At 46.9% G+C, this 18210-nt stretch overlaps 2 protein-coding genes across 4 annotated transcripts in view; one reads left to right on the forward strand and one right to left on the reverse strand.

The window, feature by feature from the left end:
• The window catches only part of LOC105565273 (disintegrin and metalloproteinase domain-containing protein 10), a 142874-nt gene extending 130775 nt beyond the window's left edge, over positions 1-12099 (forward strand). Inside the window, exons 4-15 of one of the 3 annotated variants that reach the window (XM_012018320.1) lie at positions 2945-3243; positions 4561-4707; positions 4780-4928; positions 5013-5247; positions 5354-5528; positions 5664-5832; positions 5921-6098; positions 6177-6410; positions 6526-6642; positions 6728-6892; positions 6992-7121; positions 7916-12099. In XM_012018320.1, the coding sequence (XP_011873710.1) occupies positions 2945-3243; positions 4561-4707; positions 4780-4928; positions 5013-5247; positions 5354-5528; positions 5664-5832; positions 5921-6098; positions 6177-6410; positions 6526-6642; positions 6728-6892; positions 6992-7121; positions 7916-8079 (2162 nt within the window). In that variant the 3' untranslated portion in view covers positions 8080-12099. The remainder of the gene's footprint in view (positions 1-2944; positions 3244-4560; positions 4708-4779; positions 4929-5012; positions 5248-5353; positions 5529-5663; positions 5833-5920; positions 6099-6176; positions 6411-6525; positions 6643-6727; positions 6893-6991; positions 7122-7915) is intronic. The other 2 variants (XM_012018321.1, XM_012018322.1) reach the window with 2 other exon arrangements.
• Positions 12100-12687: 588 nt separating this feature from the next.
• LOC105565274 (membrane-associated protein Hem) lies at positions 12688-16939 on the reverse strand. The gene has a single exon (XM_012018323.1). It carries the CDS (start codon positions 16845-16847, stop codon positions 13479-13481), a length of 3369 nt encoding a protein of 1122 aa, XP_011873713.1. The 5' UTR covers positions 16848-16939; the 3' UTR covers positions 12688-13478.
• Positions 16940-18210: the final 1271 nt, after the last annotated feature.

Here is an 18210-nt window from a genome sequence, read left to right on the forward strand (position 1 = left end):
GGTTTTTTCCCACCATGGTGTATCTCGCGCGTCGTTCCACCTCCCGCTCATCGATCGATTTTTTTAAATGCCTTCCGAGTTCGGCCTACCGTCTCCTGCATCCTCATTCGCTCAAACGTGTAAATTTACTACTCGATAACTATTGTTACTTTGTACCGCAGTACATGATATTTCTCCTTAGTTTAACCTAATCTACCACTATTTTCAAAGTTGCTACTTTTGCATCAGACACCCTGTATATTATAATACCACTATTTTAACAATATGACTTAGTCACACACAAGACATGAAAGTGGAAGAACGAAACCGTGATCCTTGAAGAAATTTCAAACACTATTTTATAACGACAAATAGCTGGACATACCTGGACCAATCCCTTTTACATCTGCCAATGTAAAACAAGATTGATATTACTGGACCAACAAAAACCATTCGATTTTTTAAAAAACTGACTACTCCGGAAAATGGGTTCGTTCTGACTTTCAAGTAAGCAACCAAATACCGACAAGAAATTTCGCATCGTAATATTTAACTGGCATGTAAATTCTTATTCTTTATTGTAATTTTATTTTAGTATATACACGCTGAAGAAGACAAAGTACTGTCGAAACGTTCGTTAGATTAAATTAATTGTATATAGGGATTCTTTTATTATTCCCGTTTTAATTATATAGACTAAGATCATATCGAATTATTTATTAAAATGTTTTAAAAACCTACATCGCTCGTTTAGCTTATTGGCCCATTATCTAATCTTATTAATTTAATACGAGCCTAATACTGTTTTTAATTAAGATTAATAGCCTAGAAAAAAAGATTACTTCTAATGAACGCAAGTCCAGAAATCCAAGTCTAGAAGAAGAGAAAAAGAGCAGTATGGCGTGTGGAAATAGTTGCAGGCTCTTTCGAGAAAGGTCGCTGCCAAACAGATCTGTCAGATTATCAGTAAAGCCATGGTGTTGACGATGCTAGAATTTGATCCAAAATCTCGGTCTGGGCAATGTGTAGCTAATAAAATTGCTACTTTTTCGTAAAAGTTGCAAATGGATTGGCTATAAATTTCTCGGACCGAGTAGAACTTGGAAGTAAAAATGTCGCTAATTGACGTTTTTAATGCCGTCTCCTATCTTATCGACCGAGTTCGCCAGCGGCTTTAGGATCCCCTTAAAACCACATTTATATACTGTCAAACATATTTAATCATATTTATCGACAACTGTTTTTATCAGCGTCGTTTTTAAAGATAAAAAAAATGCAGTTGTCGCGAAGAAACGCCGCATGCGCTAGTGGATCTCCTCCATCCTGTCGACTTTTCTCCTCTCCTCGGAATCGCCGATCTGAAATCGCGCCGATGGCTCCCCGACGATCCGGCCCGCGTACTCGCACGCGTATGCAGACATTTCCGCGTGATAACAACGTTGTTACGCGGCGCGATATGACACCCGAGAGACCGCGACAAGGTCACCATTAGTCGCCATATTATGTCCATATATTCGCTTCACGCAGATACCTCGAGCGTATTGCGAAATTATGCCAATGATTAAGCCGCGTATGCCGCTGTTTCGGTGACAACGCCGACTCACGCGATGCAGATTGCACGGTACGTGACCTGGCCTCCGCGACGTTATTATTACTCCGCTCTGTATTCCCACCCAAAGAGACCCCGGGACACAGGCTTCGGGGGGCGGGGGGGGGGGCTTACCTGTAGGAGAACTCGAAGCGTGTGTATCCCGGTCCCATCGATGATGTAAGACTCCCACGTGGCCCGTGGATGTTTCGAGTTCCACGACCAGATTCAGAATTAATGGCAATGAACTTTGCCATTAATTAGGAACCTTGCGGCGCTTCCTGGCTCACGATTCACGCTCCCAGATTTTCATCTACCGCAGTTCGGGAAGCAGAAATACCGATGGTCCCTGTTATTACCCCGCTATTTCCCGCTAGGGTCAGTTTCAGCTGTGAATAAACGGGCGTGTGTTAACGTGCCAAAAGTCACGATCGACGACCAATTCTTTTCGTTTCTAACGATGGGCGACTGCGTTTCGTTGAAAACTCTCGTGCACGTACGCGGAAAGAATGTTTTCTTAAAATTCATCCCGAAAATCGTGCAATTGTGGGACAATGCGACATTTCGAAGAATTTCATGACAGTTTTCTATGAAATTTTACCATACATTTTACTAGTAAAATTTTAGAAAACTTTCATATAATTCAAAATGCCATGTTGTCCTACGATTACACGATTTTCAGGGTAAATTTTAAGAAAAAATTCTCTCCGTGTAGTATCTCATTGTCTCGATTATTCTGACCGAGATGAAGTATTGGATCTCGGACGTCACGTATTTCACGTAAATATTTTTACATGCGAGCTAACGTCAACGACTACGGCAAATAAAAGTTTTTGCTGTATTAATGTTTTATTCGCTCACTAATTTTGTACAGGCGAGTATTAGTAAAGCTTTTCGCGTCATAACATTTTCCGTCTATAACAATATTGTTATGCCACGAACACGCGTGTATCCAGATTCAAAAACAGATTTATAAAATATTACGATTTGCGAACTCAGCGTTACGAATGAGTCTTGTGATATACAGTAATATATGTTTCGCATTAATGATAAGACTGTAGTTTGTAAGGTCTAGTTTTCCTTATCTCGTCGGAGACATTTATTAAACCTCTGGGAATACGAGATATTCCGCAAATTGTATACAACAAAACTGTGATAATAGCGCTTCAAAAATTGTCAATGGCAAACTCTTCTATTTTTCTCTCTCTTTGTAAATTTTCTTTAGAAATTTTTTTACAACAACACTATAACTACTATTTACAACAAGACTACTTGGCCCAAGTTCTAGCATCGTGGACACAGACTTTTAGCTGTGTTATTATATTAATACCACACTTGAGTGGTGAAACGACATCGAGTGAACGACGAATTTTTCAGGTGACGGCGGTGGATGTGGCATTACTAATAGTGATGTGATAGACTGGATGGAAAGGGTGCAGAATTCCGCTCTACCGGATGAACCGCCTAAAGCGGTGCCGTCGGCGAATCAGAAGGAGCCGAAGCCCAATGTCGCACCCTGGAACGGCGACCGGGAGGCTCCCGGCCACAAGTACAGCAGGGAAGCTAACGAACCTAGTCATCGCAGGCCACGAAGAGCGACCAGGTCGAAAGAAAACAACACCTGCTCGCTTTTCATACAAACGGATCCTCTTATATGGAGGCACATCTCTGAACAGGTACGCGAAATTTACCTCGAGTATGTAGCTCGTACATATGTCGCTGAGCGTCCTATAAATTTTCTCAGATTTAAGAATATATGCAATTTTTCGAATATAAATTTTCGAAATTGCACGCAATTTTTAAGACACTTCCTCTTTTTTTTTAAATTCTATGCGCTAAAGAATATTAAATGCAATTAGCCAGTGAGAGACGTTTCTCATTATTTTTCGTATTTCATAAAGCTTGGAATTAAATCTGAAAAATTCCAAAGTATATGGGAAATTAGCATGTCGAAATTACATTCGAAATGTATCACATTTTTCATTCTCGTGCCGTATTTATCCTTTGAAATTAAAAATGAAGTATCTCTTTTCCGGCACCCCGCTCCCCATTTTATCGAGCGGTAGAAAGAAAGAGCGCAGAAAACTGGCATTTTTTTCATCATCACGTAAAAGAAGTGCAGATAAGATAGCAGATTGTTAGAACGACGGACTGACCCAATTCTCGCTGGCAATTTGTAACGAGGGAATGCCAGTATTTCCTTACACAATAGAGGAATACCTCGAATGCCGACCGTTCTCTTCCTATGGTCACATTCATATGCGTTTTCGTCGGCAGCCACGGTCAGTGCAATTCCCCTTTGCATTTTCTCAACAAACCAGACACCATCCGCATTCCGGTGTTCTTCACAAAAAGAATACTCCTATCCCCGTCCCGGCTTTGATATCGCCGGTACGCTCGCACAGAGCGCGTTCCACCGAAAGCAATTATAATGATTTTTCCGGGCGAATTTTTTCCGAGCTTCTCTGTACAAAAACTCTCGCCGAGAGTTCTGCTCGCAGAGACATCGAAAATTTTAAGAGACACCAGTCTTATTGCTGTCTCCTACATTTGTAGACGTGCTCTGAAACATGCGCTGTAGTTTCAGGAATCAATGATGGATTCCGCAATTTTATTGGCATTCATGTGGCACGCAAGGTTACACCTTGTCGCTTGAAAAGGACCAGAATGATCGAAACGTAGCGAGTTGTGATTTCTAATGATAAATTTAGGCCAGCTGGGTCGAAAATTGTTGACTTGTTAAGGAGATATTCTCTCGCGTTAAATTTTAATAAACGCAGACGTTTGTAAATGGCACGGCCGGGCTCTTCGCAGGAAACTCTCAATATTTCGGATCGCAAAACCGATCAGTAATTCTGTAGATCGGAAATTCTCCGTCAAGCAGGAGTGTACACCGAGGGAAAAATTGTGCGTCGCGTCGCGTAGAATAAGAGATAGAGCAATCTCAAACGCTCGTGCTACGGAATGTTGAACGTTCGCGTTTGCATTCGCAGCTGCATCACGACGCGGAGAAGACCAGGGAGGAGATATTGTCCTTGATCGCGCACCACGTCACCGCCGTCAACTACATCTACAGGGACACGAAATTCGACGGCAGGACGGAGCACAGGAACATCAAGTTCGAGGTTCAGCGAATAAAGGTATCGAAAATAGGAAGTGTGCGAGCACTCGTACAGCTCGCTCCGAGACTGACACGCTATATCTGATAACAGATAGACGACGAGACGGCGTGTACGCCTCCTCAGCCGTACAGCGAGCCGAACCCCTTCTGCATGGAGAACATCGACGTTAGCAACTTTCTGAATCTCCATTCTCTCTCGAACCACGAGGACTTCTGTCTCGCCTACGTGTTCACCTACAGGTAAGCGAGGAGTAGCGAGACACCCGAGACTGTTCGCTCGAGGCTGCCGGCTTTGCGAACGTTATTTCGACGCTTTGTCGACAGGGACTTCACCGGCGGCACGCTCGGGCTGGCCTGGGTCGCTTCCGCGTCCGGCGCGTCCGGCGGTATCTGCGAGAAATTCAAGACCTACACCGAGACCGTGTCCGGCCTGTATCAGTCCACCAAGAGGTCCCTCAACACCGGCATCATCACTTTCGTGAATTACAACAGCCGCGTGCCGCCTAAGGTGTCGCAGCTGACCCTGGCGCACGAGATTGGACATAATTTCGGTTCGCCGGTAAGCCGGAAGAGGGGAAAGCACCCGCGCCTCTCCTCGCACGCGCGTTCGATCTGTTCGGTGCGCAGAGGTAACGATAACGATATCACCGTTTTTTTTCCCTCAGCACGATTTTCCACCGGAATGCAGACCGGGAGGCTTGGACGGTAATTACATTATGTTCGCCTCGGCGACGAGCGGAAATCGACCGAACAACAGCAAGTTTTCAAAGTGCAGCATTGGCAATATCAGCAACGTCCTAGATGCTATCGAGGATAATAAGAAGAGGAACTGTTTCACTGGTATTTTTACATCGCATTTTCCCTCCGCGCTATACGGACTCCTCGAGTCTTGAGAATGGAACGAGCGGGAGAAATAAGCGTTGCTTCCGATGTCTCTATTCGCCTGGCGAAATTTATCGCATTTGTCGTTTACAGGTGCGTTTTGCGGGAATAAAATCGTCGAGGCTGGCGAGGAGTGCGATTGCGGATACGATGACGACGAGTGCGTGGACAAGTGCTGCTATCCCAGACAGGTGTCCGAGCTGGATAAAATTAAGAATGACACGGCGAAAGGTTGCAATAGGAAGTACGGGACGCAATGCAGGTACGCGAAGCGTGTAAAACGCGACCGGATACGGTATTGGCCGCTGGTGTCCCTTCGATCCCTCACGAATGTAATTATGCGTTTGCAGCCCCAGTCAAGGACCCTGCTGTTCGAGTGAAACGTGCCAGTTTGTGCCCCTCTCCCATCGAGTCCAGTGCAGAGCCGAGTCGGACTGCAGTTACAATTCTACGTGCAATGGAAGGTCCTCCGAGTGCCCGGCGCCGCTGCCGAAAGCCAACAAGACTAGATGCAATGAGGGCACTCAAGTAATTGCGCTCTGTTATTCTATGAATTGTACGGTTTAGTGGCTATCGACGCTGGTTTCAACGACGCGTTATTTACAGTTGTGCATCAACGGGGAGTGCACGGGATCCATTTGTCTCGAGTGGAATCTGACAGAGTGCTTTTTAACGAGCAGCATCATACCGAACATCGACAAGCGCAAGCTCTGCGAATTAGCCTGTCAAAATGGGACCGATGCGTCAACGTGTCGCGGGACGAGCGAGTTCGCGCATATGGTGGGATTGCCGGAGGGTGGAATGAGCCTCAGACCCGGTTCCCCCTGCGATAATTTCCAGGTAAATTATGGATTTCCGCGCGAGGGAGAAAAATAGCACACGGCGCGCGTGGCTTATTGAACTCTTTTGAAATCGTGAGTTGTAACAATAATGAAACATTTGCGTTTCTCTTCAGGGTTACTGCGACGTTTTCTTGAAATGCCGAGCCGTCGATACGGAGGGACCGCTTGCGAGATTGAAAAATCTAATCTTTAACAAAGAAACATTATCGTCGGTAGCACAGTGGATAACTGTAAGCGCGGTGGATGTTTTACTTGCGACTCTTATCTCTATATTATCCCTTTGCCCAGCGTTGTCATCTCTGTTGTTTGTTATAGGAATTTTGGTGGGCGGTGTTATTAATGGGCATAGCTTTCATCATATTTATGGGACTGTTTATCAAGTGTTGCGCCGTACACATTCCTTCCACGAACCCTAAAAAGCCGCCCGCGAGGCGCATCAGTGATACATTAACAAGACCGATGAATACTCTTAGAAGAATGGTAAGAACTAAAAACGTATCGCATTAACACGTTTGGGACGAGAGACATTTAGAAAATGGTTTCGTTTATACATTTCGTCACGTGCCACTTTTATTGCAGCGACATCCACACGGTGGCGGTGGAGCCGGGCCGAGGAGTATACCCCCAAGACCGAGTCAAGGTGGACACGGAACCCGTGGACCCTCTCACGGCTACGGGGAGGGTAGAGGTGCTCAATATTATCCAAAAGGTAAATTAGCCCGTTAAGTCGACCGGTGCATTTCTCGTTGCTTGAGTTTAGTTCCTACGCTTAAACACCATTGCGTACATCGTAACAAACACTCTAGTATGCGTACACTCTAGCGCGAAAGAAGGAATTGCTAGTGCGGATTAAACTCAAGTTAACGTTGTGCGCGTTCTCTCATCCTTGTGTGACCCGCAACTACATCAATGTCTTTTCCTGTTTGCATCTTCCTCGCATTGACGCGCATCTATGACTACCTGATACTATCGTTCTATGATCTGCAGAGGTGAGCCTGGGGCCTATATTCTTACGCTTAATAGGAGCAAATTCATGAATGCAAATAGCACTGTCGTGCAATGCGGGAAACGTTACTACTTCTAACACAAGTTCTCGTTGCTATTTACAATAGAATGGTCTAAAGCATCTGTGAAATTCTTGTATTTGCTCCTAGCTCATTGTTCATGGCATTGCACTGGACGCTAGCTGAAATACTTTTTCTTTTTCATTCATGTATCAGAGCCAAACTCCTCCTTTCTGATTTCGCATTAATTGTAAATTATTTCCAGAATAACATTATTAATTAGCTGCACTAGGTAGAACGAAAGAAATGGCGCGCGAAGGACACGCAGAAAGCGTTGGAGATCGTGGCGACCGTTTTTCTATTGTTGTCGCATTTTATTTGGCTGTTACCTTGTATATACACGATTTTCTAGCAGCGATTCTCTTCTCCCTGCATTACCCGATATTACTTTTGGTTTTGGCGTTTCGTTTCATTGCCGAACGTTTTTCTAAACTTTAAGCAGGCTATCGCTCGGTTCCCACAGCTAGTGCGCCACCAAATAGCGGGCCAGCAGACAATTACGGCCGTTCCAATCACCCAGAGCTGTATGCCGGCGCCTATTCGGGCTCCAGCGGAGGGGGGAGGGGTGCAGCATATGAGATGAGGCATCACAACAAGGTGTGACGATCCTAGGACGTCGTCACGGACGAGGACCACCAGTCGCGGCGTTGCACCACGAGTCGTTGTGTAGAACGATTGCCAAATGCGAAGAGAACCGATCCACTCCACGTAAGGGATGCGACGATGCCTCTTAACTGAGATCGAAGCAATAACGACGAGTCACAGCACGACGGTTGAGCAGATTGAGAGGTCCGACGATATGCTCTTTTACCTGAGTTGCGTAGAATAAAGAGCCGCGCGTAGATACGAAGAAGGTAACGCGCCTCGGTGAAGAAATGAATCGATCTCTCATTTTGTATCGGTTTGGCAGACGTAATTTCGCGGAGAGATAAACGTTGCGAACGGCGACTCGCGAGATTGACCCGACCGGAATCACGATGCCGGAGTGACGGAGTGTACAACGGTGGTCGTGAGCACCGGAGAATTTTATATGTAATCTTTTTTATGTAGCGCCAATGCAGTCTTTCGCGTCGCCGTTCAAAGAACTCGTCGCATGATCAAATTTTAGGATGCTTCGCCAGTGAAGGTGATATTGTTATATGATCAAAGTAATTTAAATCGACCCAACGTGTGATTCATTTCGCTTTAGTGATCGACGCTATTCGCAAGGCGACGAACGCGACAGTGTTGAAGAAAATAAAAAGACGTCGCATCTTCGTCCCTCGCCGCTACGAAGATTTAAGGCCAAGATCGTATAGTCTTTGTGTGATGGCGTCCCTCGAGATGTCGATACTCGTGCATGTCGCTCTCGAAAGTTAGATTAAGAGAATCTCTAAAGACCTTGTTTGTTAGAGAATAAACGCAAGTTTAGTAGAAAATTGGCAATAAGACAATATATTGTATGTCCTTTGGCAAATACACGGCGCGTACGTGTAGACAAGTTTTCCAAGGGCGGCTTGTACTCGTGTTCCGTTTATTGGCAAGTATAGAGTGAAAAGTCGTCTTTTTAATCGGATCAAAATTTTAGCGTAAAACACTCAAATAATCTAATTTCATTTCAAAACTCAGTACGGCAAACATATGTATCGCGATGTGGCCAAAAAGTTTTAATTGTATATAAAACATACGCACGCCGTTGTCCTCTTTTTTTTATCTGCAATAATTGAAAAATTTTTTAACTGCTTTCTGGAGCGAAATGGCACCCTACCGCTACCAAACCATCACAGGTCATTTACTTGATCTCTGTACCATTGTAGACTAATAATTAACGATATGTATTATTCTTATACTAATTTGTATTAGCCAATTTCGAAGCAAAGTTATGCGAGATTATAAGGGATATAAGAGCAGCAAGAACAAAATGAATGCGATTTCTATAGCGATATTCCATTAATTATTACACTACGAATGAAGATGATGATATTAATTATTATTAAGCTATGCTGATTATTATTATTATTAATTAGTTATATCTTGCAAATGATAATTTATCTCCGCCTATTGCGAATGTTATAAGTTGTATTTAATTAAAAAACCGAGTTTTATAACATGCTATATTAAGTCGGGGGCTGCACCGTAAACACGCGATTATGCGTATAGCGGACCAAAGATGAGCCCTCTTATCGAAACGCGCGAACATGTTATATTATATATATAATATATATAAATATATACATATATATATACATGGGCTCACAACACGTACACAGCTGCATACTCGTAAGCGGGAAACACGAGGTCGATTCTCATCCTCGAGATGAATCGTATCCGGTACTGTCCGTTGTCGATACGATTAATGCACTTCCCTTCTCCGAAAACGCCAAATCTGACAAACGACTGAGTTCTTTTCCGCTCGTTTCGGTCGACGTCTTTACGCGACGAACATCGAGACCAATGTCGTCTCCTGTTCACAGTACATGCCATTTACAATGGAACAATAACGAGTGCGCGCGACATTTTAATTAGCAGTAACAAATCGAGAGAAATCGTCTCAGAGAATTCTTCTATGTTAGAAACTAAAATCTTTTTTATCCGCTTATATTTTATGGTTTACTTTTATCACTTTTGCGATTCGTATTTTTAACGATTGAATAAATGTGAATTTTACCAAATGAGACTAAAGAGCAGGCTAGCTTTGCGACGTTTTATCAGTCAACTTCTTTATAATTATTATAAAGAATCATTTGTACAGTAGAATACTTATCTTTCAGGCCTCAATGAAGATTAAATTGTAACAACACAAACGCCCATACATTATTTTTGTAAAATTGTAAGCAAAACTGAGACTGCTCGAAAATTCGGTATTGATTTTTCAGTCACGTAGAAATGCGTAGAGTACAGAGAGAGAAATTCAATCGCGTTTTTAAATATCGATTGGTGTGATCAATATATCTCTATGTCTGTCCGCAATTAAATTACAACCCTCTGCGTTGTAACTTTAAGACTGTGTTTTATCCAGGCGGAAAGTTGGATGTAGGGGATGCAGGATTGAAACGAGGAGGTGCCAGCAAAGACGCTACAATACGAGTTTACGGATCGTGTGGAAATGTACAATAGACGCAATGTGATTATTAGGCGGATCATACCGAAGTCTTGTGAGGGAAGAGAATAAGCGAGGGGGAATCGCGGGCAAGTGGGACGCGGAAAATAACGAGTTTTTTTTTTCGGGCGTGCGAGGAAACATTGTGAGTGAGAGAGACCGCGAAAGAGATAGATCGCGAGTGTGTACATCTGTGTAAATATACTGATATTATGAAATGATTGTATAACCATAACAGATGGTAAAGCGAATACAAAAAATACTTGTTTTTTATATCAGATCTGTATTATAGCGAAATATTATTCTGTATTTTGTAATCAGAACGGAAGTTTAGGGATGACGTGCGAGTGTCTGTACGTGCGTGTAATCGAGCCTCTAAGTTTTAAGTATGAGTTTCTTTGTCGATCCAGCGTGGACCGGAGAAATCGTACGATCAACGTTATTTAGGAAATTTCGACATTTCTTGCGTATAGGTGCAAAACAAGTATTCCGTTTGACCCCATTCGCAATCGCTCGCAACACCATTTGAAGTTAGTCTGTTTCGACGCGAGCAACAAATCCGTGACAATCCACGGACAAGATTTACTGCCAACGAACATAGGTGATTCGAGTTTTTGATTGATTTTAATGCGTTAATAGTGCATCGCTAGAAATGTTTTCTGCCAAGTCCACAGTTAATTACGGTCTTCTAAATGTACTGATAATAACGCCAACACTTTAGAAAGCCGTCAGATAAAGAAGACTTTTATACGTCCTTTTTTTTTAAATTTCATTTTACGCGGAGGAAGAGAGAAGCCTTTCCGCGCGTTAAAGAGAGAGAGAAAAAAGCGAGACACAATGTCGTTCGAAGAATCGTCGAGAATCTCTGGGTGGTCATTTCGTTCCGAGCCACTGCCATTTAACGAGGTAGTTAGAAATTGCCTTCGGAACGAGCTGACGTCCTGTTCGAACACGTTATCGGTAGCGCGAACTACTTTTGCTTCCTTTTCACTGCCATTGCCATTTCGAACGACTGAACTGTCACGATCAAAGAGCGCGGGTACAAATTCGTGCGCGACGTAACGAGTGTCCGAAAAATAGAACGAGATAGGAGATAGCAACGGCTCGTTACGTTCCGAAAAAGCCTAAAGAGCGAGTGTGGAATGGGGTCAGGGTGTAGTTACTAGTTGACAATGAAGTCGCTTGCGCGTACGAAAGGATTAGTAAGAGATAAGGATAAATTCTCCTTCATCATTTTTGTCCCAGACCTCTAACTACGTATGCTTAAGCTTATTCATTTCCACGGCGTCTGGATTAAGATGCGAACCTTCATCCCCCCCCTCCCCTCGCCTCTCCACCTCTCCCCCGCGGTTCCGTCGCGGCAGCGCGAGCCATCGCGATCGGTAGCGAGCAGCGAGAGCGAGATCCTCAAGCGGTTCCGTCGCGCGATTATCCGCTCTTAATCCAGAACCGCATTACTGTGACGCGATGCACACACAATACACTACTCTATCACTTGTACATAATGTTAGAGAAGGAAAGAACAAAAAGAAAATCGAAGATTATATTTTTTCTATCGATCCAAAAACGTGGTGACCTATCAACATCGTGCATCCGGGATTATTTTAAGCGTAACTTCGTGCCCTTTGTATCAAATCACTTGGCGAACGACGAGCATTGTTTCCCCTCCCCCTCCCCCCCCCCACACACACCCCGAGAAACCATACGATTTTTTATTTTATTTAGAGCGTTACTTGGATATCATCCAACACCAAGTGGCCCTTAATTACGTTCGTGCCGTAATCTCTAATACGTTTTAGTCGGTGCAACTTTGAGCGATGCGTTCTTGAAGTGTATCTCTTTATTGTAAATTATTATAACCGAGCATGATACTGACCAATCGCTGAACGTAGCTTCAGACCACCACTCTCTTTTCCTCCCCCCCAAAAAAATGTCTAGAATGCGGCGAGTGTTTTAAGGATATTATAAATAAAAGAATTATGATTGTGAATATCTCTTGTGTTACGTTAATGTGATTAAAAGAGACAAAACATTGTAAAGAATTAAATAAAGCATACATTTTACATTTACCCGCGTGTAGTCTCTGGGGCGACGGGGATGGAGCGGGGTTTACGGGTCGGTTGTGCGTGTTCTTTTTTTGTACACATAATTTTATTTGGTATATAAACTATTGTAAAAGAGTTACAATTGTACATTAAAAAGTCATAGTGGGTAAACGACGATCCCTACTGTGTGATACATGAATATTCGCGATCTTCAGAAGTCACGGGAGCTTACAACCGCGCATCCCTCTGTGCAATAGAAAAATTCCTTTACGTAAAATACATATAATATAACAATACTCGACTGGAATCCAAGATATGCAATTGCGTTATCAACCAACACTTCGAGCCGGATGTCGCAAATGTAACTGAGATAATACTGTACATTGGAAAAAGAAATGCATATTACACATCACTTCGGTGCGCATTATGAAATCCGAGTCGATTAATTCTCCGTGAAGAGAGTTCGAGTGAAGCTTCTCGCAAAGGCAGAATCGAATTATAGAAATGTTTCGCGATTAACAATTGTCTCGATTGTACGGATTGATCCGACGCGCGATTTTTTGCCGCAAGCAACGTAGGGAAATGGCTAGAGGTGCATTACAATGTCGCAAGCTTGCACCGGTCTGTCGCAACATCGAGGAATAACTTGTTGTCGATAACTTGATCAACTCTCGAACAATCGTACGCATCTGCCGTTCTCTCATTCTCTCCCTTTCTTTCAGCTAACCGTAAACTAATCCCATCCGGAAAGTTATCGCTTGGCCAGGCGACACATAGTAGCAAAGTTTCGCGTCCGATGTTACCGGAGAACGTAAAACAGTGGCCCTGAGTGGCAAGTTACAGATGCAGCACCCCGTCCTGCGATCTCGCTATCAGCCTCATGGTTGCGAGTGCTCGAGCTTGTACACGTCGTGATATGCGTTGCGTATCAGTGCATACGGGAAACAACTCTCCAGCAGGTCCATCGTCAGGAATGGAGATTCTTGAACTATCTGATCGAGCAGGAGGTAGACGGACTCCCTGTTCCGAGTCGCCTCCTTGTCCGCCTCTTGGCCCAGTCTCAGCAGGCTCGACGAGGCCAGGGCGAGGAACTCCTTCATCCTGTCCTCTATATCGTTCTGCCCGCAGATCGTGAAGAGCGCGCCGAATATGTTGTTTATCGCGGTGGCCATGCAGTGTATGTTGTTGGAGTGGCCCTCGAGCGACGCCCTGTAAAAGGAGTTGTCGTTGCGGGCCAATTTCGGGATGGAGACCGCGACGAAGACCATCAGCAGGCAGACGAGCAGGTGCTCGTCCTCGTCGACCTCGGCCTTCTGATTTCGCAGCGCGGTCGTGAGAGTGGGATCGACCTTGCAGGTCAGGCCCGCGGCCGACGTCATCTCGGAGACGACGCGCATGGGATCGCCGGACGGCAGATGGTGCCGGAAGTCCAGTATGGAGCTCAGCAGGAACGGTATGCGCTCCTCCAGCACGTCGACCAGCGCCGACTGCGACAGCTGCCGGAAGCTGAGAATCACGCCTATTATGGTGACCCGCTGAAGAACGTTGTCCACGTGCTGCAACTTCTTGAACTGTTCCTTCATCACCTCCGGCTTGTCGAAGTTGGTTCTCAGGGAGATCAGCACGTCCTTGTTGCCGGCCACCAGCTTCTTCAGCTGTTGCACCTGGCTGGCGATGTGCCACATGAGGTTCTCGTTCAGCATCTTCATACCGTACGGGCCTATCAGCTCGGCCAGTGCCCTCAGCTCGTTGATGTCGGAGAACTCCTCGGCGTTGAACGGTATCGCGCCTTCCACCGACAGGCTGACGAACGCCCGTTGGTTCGCCGAGTAGCAGATGTTACCGGCGCTGACCCGCCTCAGCAGAACGTCCGAGTACCATTGCGTGTAGAGCGCGGCTATGGTCTTGTCGCCGTGGCTGTCCAGCTCCTGCGTCTGCTGCAGCAGGGCGTTGTTGAAGACGCGCGTGATGTCTATGTGCACGTAGTTCTCGATGGTCTGCAGCACGTTCATGTAAGATCGAACGCTGACGAAGAGCTCGGACGGCTTGGCGATCTCGCTGGTGTCCGGATTGTACATGACCATTCCCACGAGCGCGCGGGCGAATCGCGACTCCAGGTGCTGATGCAGATACTCCCTCGGCGCGAAGGTGTACTCCCAGACGTTGATGGTGGGGCAGTAATTGATGGCGTAGCACAGCTCGGTGAGGGCCATGTGCAGCTTGTCCATCGTCGTCAATTCCTCCCGGGTCTTCCGATAGCTCTCTATACCAGGCTTGTGAATCTCGTACATGTTCTTCTTGTTCTTGTCCTTCTTCTTGCGATTGACAACCTGCGAGATGAGCAGGGCGCAGTGCTTCGGCAACAGTTTGTCGCTCATGTTGCACTGCTCGTCGCAAATGGTCGTGATGATGTTCTTGGCCTCCTTGGCCATCTCGTCCAGGAACATGTTGACGACGGAGAGGCTCCTCTCGCGAATGTGATGGCGCTCCTCCGGGCAGAGCTCGTGGGTGCAGCTCTGAAAGTGGCTGCATATCAGCGGGAAGGCGACGATGTACCGGTTCTGCGCAGGGAACTCGAGACACATGTGAAACTGATCCTCGAATATCTTGCTGTAGAAGCAGAAGATGGACAGATCGGACGTCTCGACCAGCATCTCGTCGAGATTGTCGACCATCTTCGTGTGGAAGATTATGGTGTCCATGAAGCTCGCCAGTTCTCGATTGTCAGCCAGATTCATGTTGCATTTCGCGATAGACATGTAGGCCTGCAGCCTAACCCAATCCAGTCGGAAGGCACGGAAATCAAACAGTTCATTATCCTCGACCTGCTTCACGGTCAGACTAGCTATAGTTGAACACATATCACTAAGAATCGCTCCCTCGTCCTCCGGGCAGACCGACAGATTTTGTATCATCTGGTGTAGAGCGGGGGCGTCGAAGCCCGCGAGGAACTGGACGTAATACCTCTGAAGCACCTGAGAATACTTCTTCACCAGCGCCCGCAGTTCCTCGCAATGGAAGAGCAACTCCGGCAGCTGACGGTCGACCAAATCCTCGCTGCCGCGTCCCTTGCTTTTACCTTGAGTGGGCGGATTGTCGCCGTGTCGCAGCAGCCACAGTACCTCGTCCCTCGAGTGGTTGAGTCCCATCAGCACCAGCAGCGCCTTAGGCCCAAGGAGACCGGGCTGATCCGTCAGGATCAAGCCCAGCTCCTTCAGAGCCGTCCTCAAGAACTTTCTTCTCTCTCGATGCCTGTAGCCGGCCTTCTGTACCGCCTGATTGTAACACTCCTTCACCTCCGACACTCTCTTGCCGTATCCCTTTATACCCTCGAAGAACGTCTGAATGTATTGATGTATGTATATGACTTCGTCCCGGAACAGCGCCAGCACCCAGCCGGACTCGAGGGCGGTGATCCACAGCTTGCTCGGCTCCACCTCACTCAGGAATGTGTGGCAGAGCGTGAATCCGAGGATCACCCATCTCTCGATTCTGTCCAGGCTCAGGGTCTCGCAGGACATGGTCTCGGTCGCCGCCGCCTTCAGTATCTGCCCGGGGCTGCCGACGAGGCTCAGCTTCTGATCGGCCCGCCACGTGTCGGCGGACAGATTCCTACCTGGGTACACCGGCGACAGCGAGATCAGGGCGTTCCTCAGCAGTTTGGAGTGCGGCACGAATTCCTCGGAGAGCTTCTTCAACGGGGCGTCGTAGTCCATGATCATCTGGCCCAGGCGAGGGAAACTGGGATCCGACTGGTTGTGCACCATCTCGTGGGCGGCGTTGAAGAGCCCCAGCACCGCTTTGCGGTCCTCGACGCGCGACAGCAAAATCATCAGGCTGACGTACGTGATGACGAGGTCCAGGTAGCCCTTGGTCAGGTCGAAGTTGATCTTCACCTCCATGTGAACGCCGCACGCATCCATGGTGGTCAGCAGCTCGCACACGTTGTCCTTGAAGTCCAGCAGGTCGACGAACGTGTAGTAGTAGAGCGACAGGGACTTGATGATCTCGTTGCGGATGTTGAAGATGGTCTGCAGCCCCTTGATGTCGATGTTGGGGAACTTGCGGACGATCGTCTTGATGGAGGACTCGAGCGCCTTGTCGGAGAGGAAGGCGGGCTTGGACTTTGCGTCGCCGCAGGCCTTCTTGATGTTGTAAATACGCGTCAGCATACCTACGCCGCGGTCGTTGAGGATCGTCATCTTCTCCGCCAGCTTCTGCTGGCTCGGCACGATGGGTCGAGCCATGGCCGCGCGTCGCTCCACAAAGTTGCCTCTACGCGACCGGCATCACCTCGTTCTCAGCCTTGTTTACGCGTACGTACTCAAGTGACGGCGATCGTTCGACCCCACCCCTGGTGGGGGGTAATTCGTCCCACCGGATGCGCGCCGAGTGGAATCTCCTCTGTCCCCTGCAAGCGAAAAAAACGGCGATTGCCACGCGCGCTCTCGCAACATTCCTACGTGATACCGCGTACTCACCTCGTCGCCGCGATTACATGTCGCACACGCGAGCCACAACGCGAGCCGCGATACGACAGGCCGAGGCAGCTCTTTCTTCTCACGCTCCGTACAGTCGCCGTACACCTCCGCTCCGCTCCGCTCCGGCACACGGCGCGTACCGCGTGAAGTTGCGTCGCTAGCGGCGACGCAGTGCCGCCAACGCGACGAGCGCGAACGATCTAGGGGAGCAGGCGTGCCGTGCGGTGAGTTTTAAACCGCGCTCGTGCGCGTCGGTGCCCGACGGATTTCGCGCTCATCGTCGCGCGTCCGTCGATGTTTGCGTTCACTTGCGGGTGTACAATTGTGAGATGCGTAATTCCGGATCGCGACGGATAGAGAGAGTCGATCTCCACGGCCCGCTAGGTTCGGCAAGGTAGCTCAACTTTAACCTTACAATTAGCTTGAACTCGTTCTCTGTTCCTTTCCCAAAAGAATGATTGCAAGGAGGCGCGAGATGAGTTGAAGCTCCTGAGAACTTCTGAGAGCCGAGGCGAATTTTGGGACCCTCGCCCAGTGAGAAATGATTCGAATCGACGTCAATTCGACGGTGTCGATGTCGATCCGACGTCGATCGACGAATCATTTCTCACTGGGTGTCGATTCGACGTCGTTTCGACGTCGATCGACGAATCATTTCTCGCTGGATCCTCGTCAGGTAATCACGTATTCGCAGCAGTGTATCGGCGACGACTGAATAAACGGAAATACGAACCGAAGTACGTATCGTCCGTCGCGATGCAAGGCTGATGGCAGGGAACAATCCGTAAACGCTTAAGACTGTCTCAGTCGTAGACGTAGAGCAAGGCAGAGAGTAACGTAAGTCGTATACAATAGATCTTTCACGACTTAAGCCTCCGCTACAATGATTCTCGGTTCTGTCTACAATGGTCGCAGTCTTAGAATCGTAGAGTCATGGATTGGGTCGTATCGATGTATAACTGAAACCGATATTCTGTTTTTGAGGTATTTTCCCACGATATATTCGACATATAATGACGCACGACATATAACACTATTCTCTGATCGGTCCGTCGCGGCAATAAATCGCAGTCGTGGTCGTTGGAATAGGAATTGAAATTATTCGAGCGACTACGACTACGACTGCTTT

This window comes from Vollenhovia emeryi, unplaced genomic scaffold (assembly GCF_000949405.1).
Source record: "Vollenhovia emeryi isolate VEMERY1.0 unplaced genomic scaffold, V.emery_V1.0 DF939154.1, whole genome shotgun sequence".
Taxonomy (NCBI): Eukaryota; Metazoa; Arthropoda; class Insecta; order Hymenoptera; family Formicidae; genus Vollenhovia; species Vollenhovia emeryi.

Bases quoted from the DNA above. Each gene is read 5' to 3' on its own strand.
- LOC105565274 (XM_012018323.1), bottom strand. From the start codon at position 16,847: ATGGCTCGACCCATCGTGCCGAGCCAGCAGAAGCTGGCGGAGAAGATG.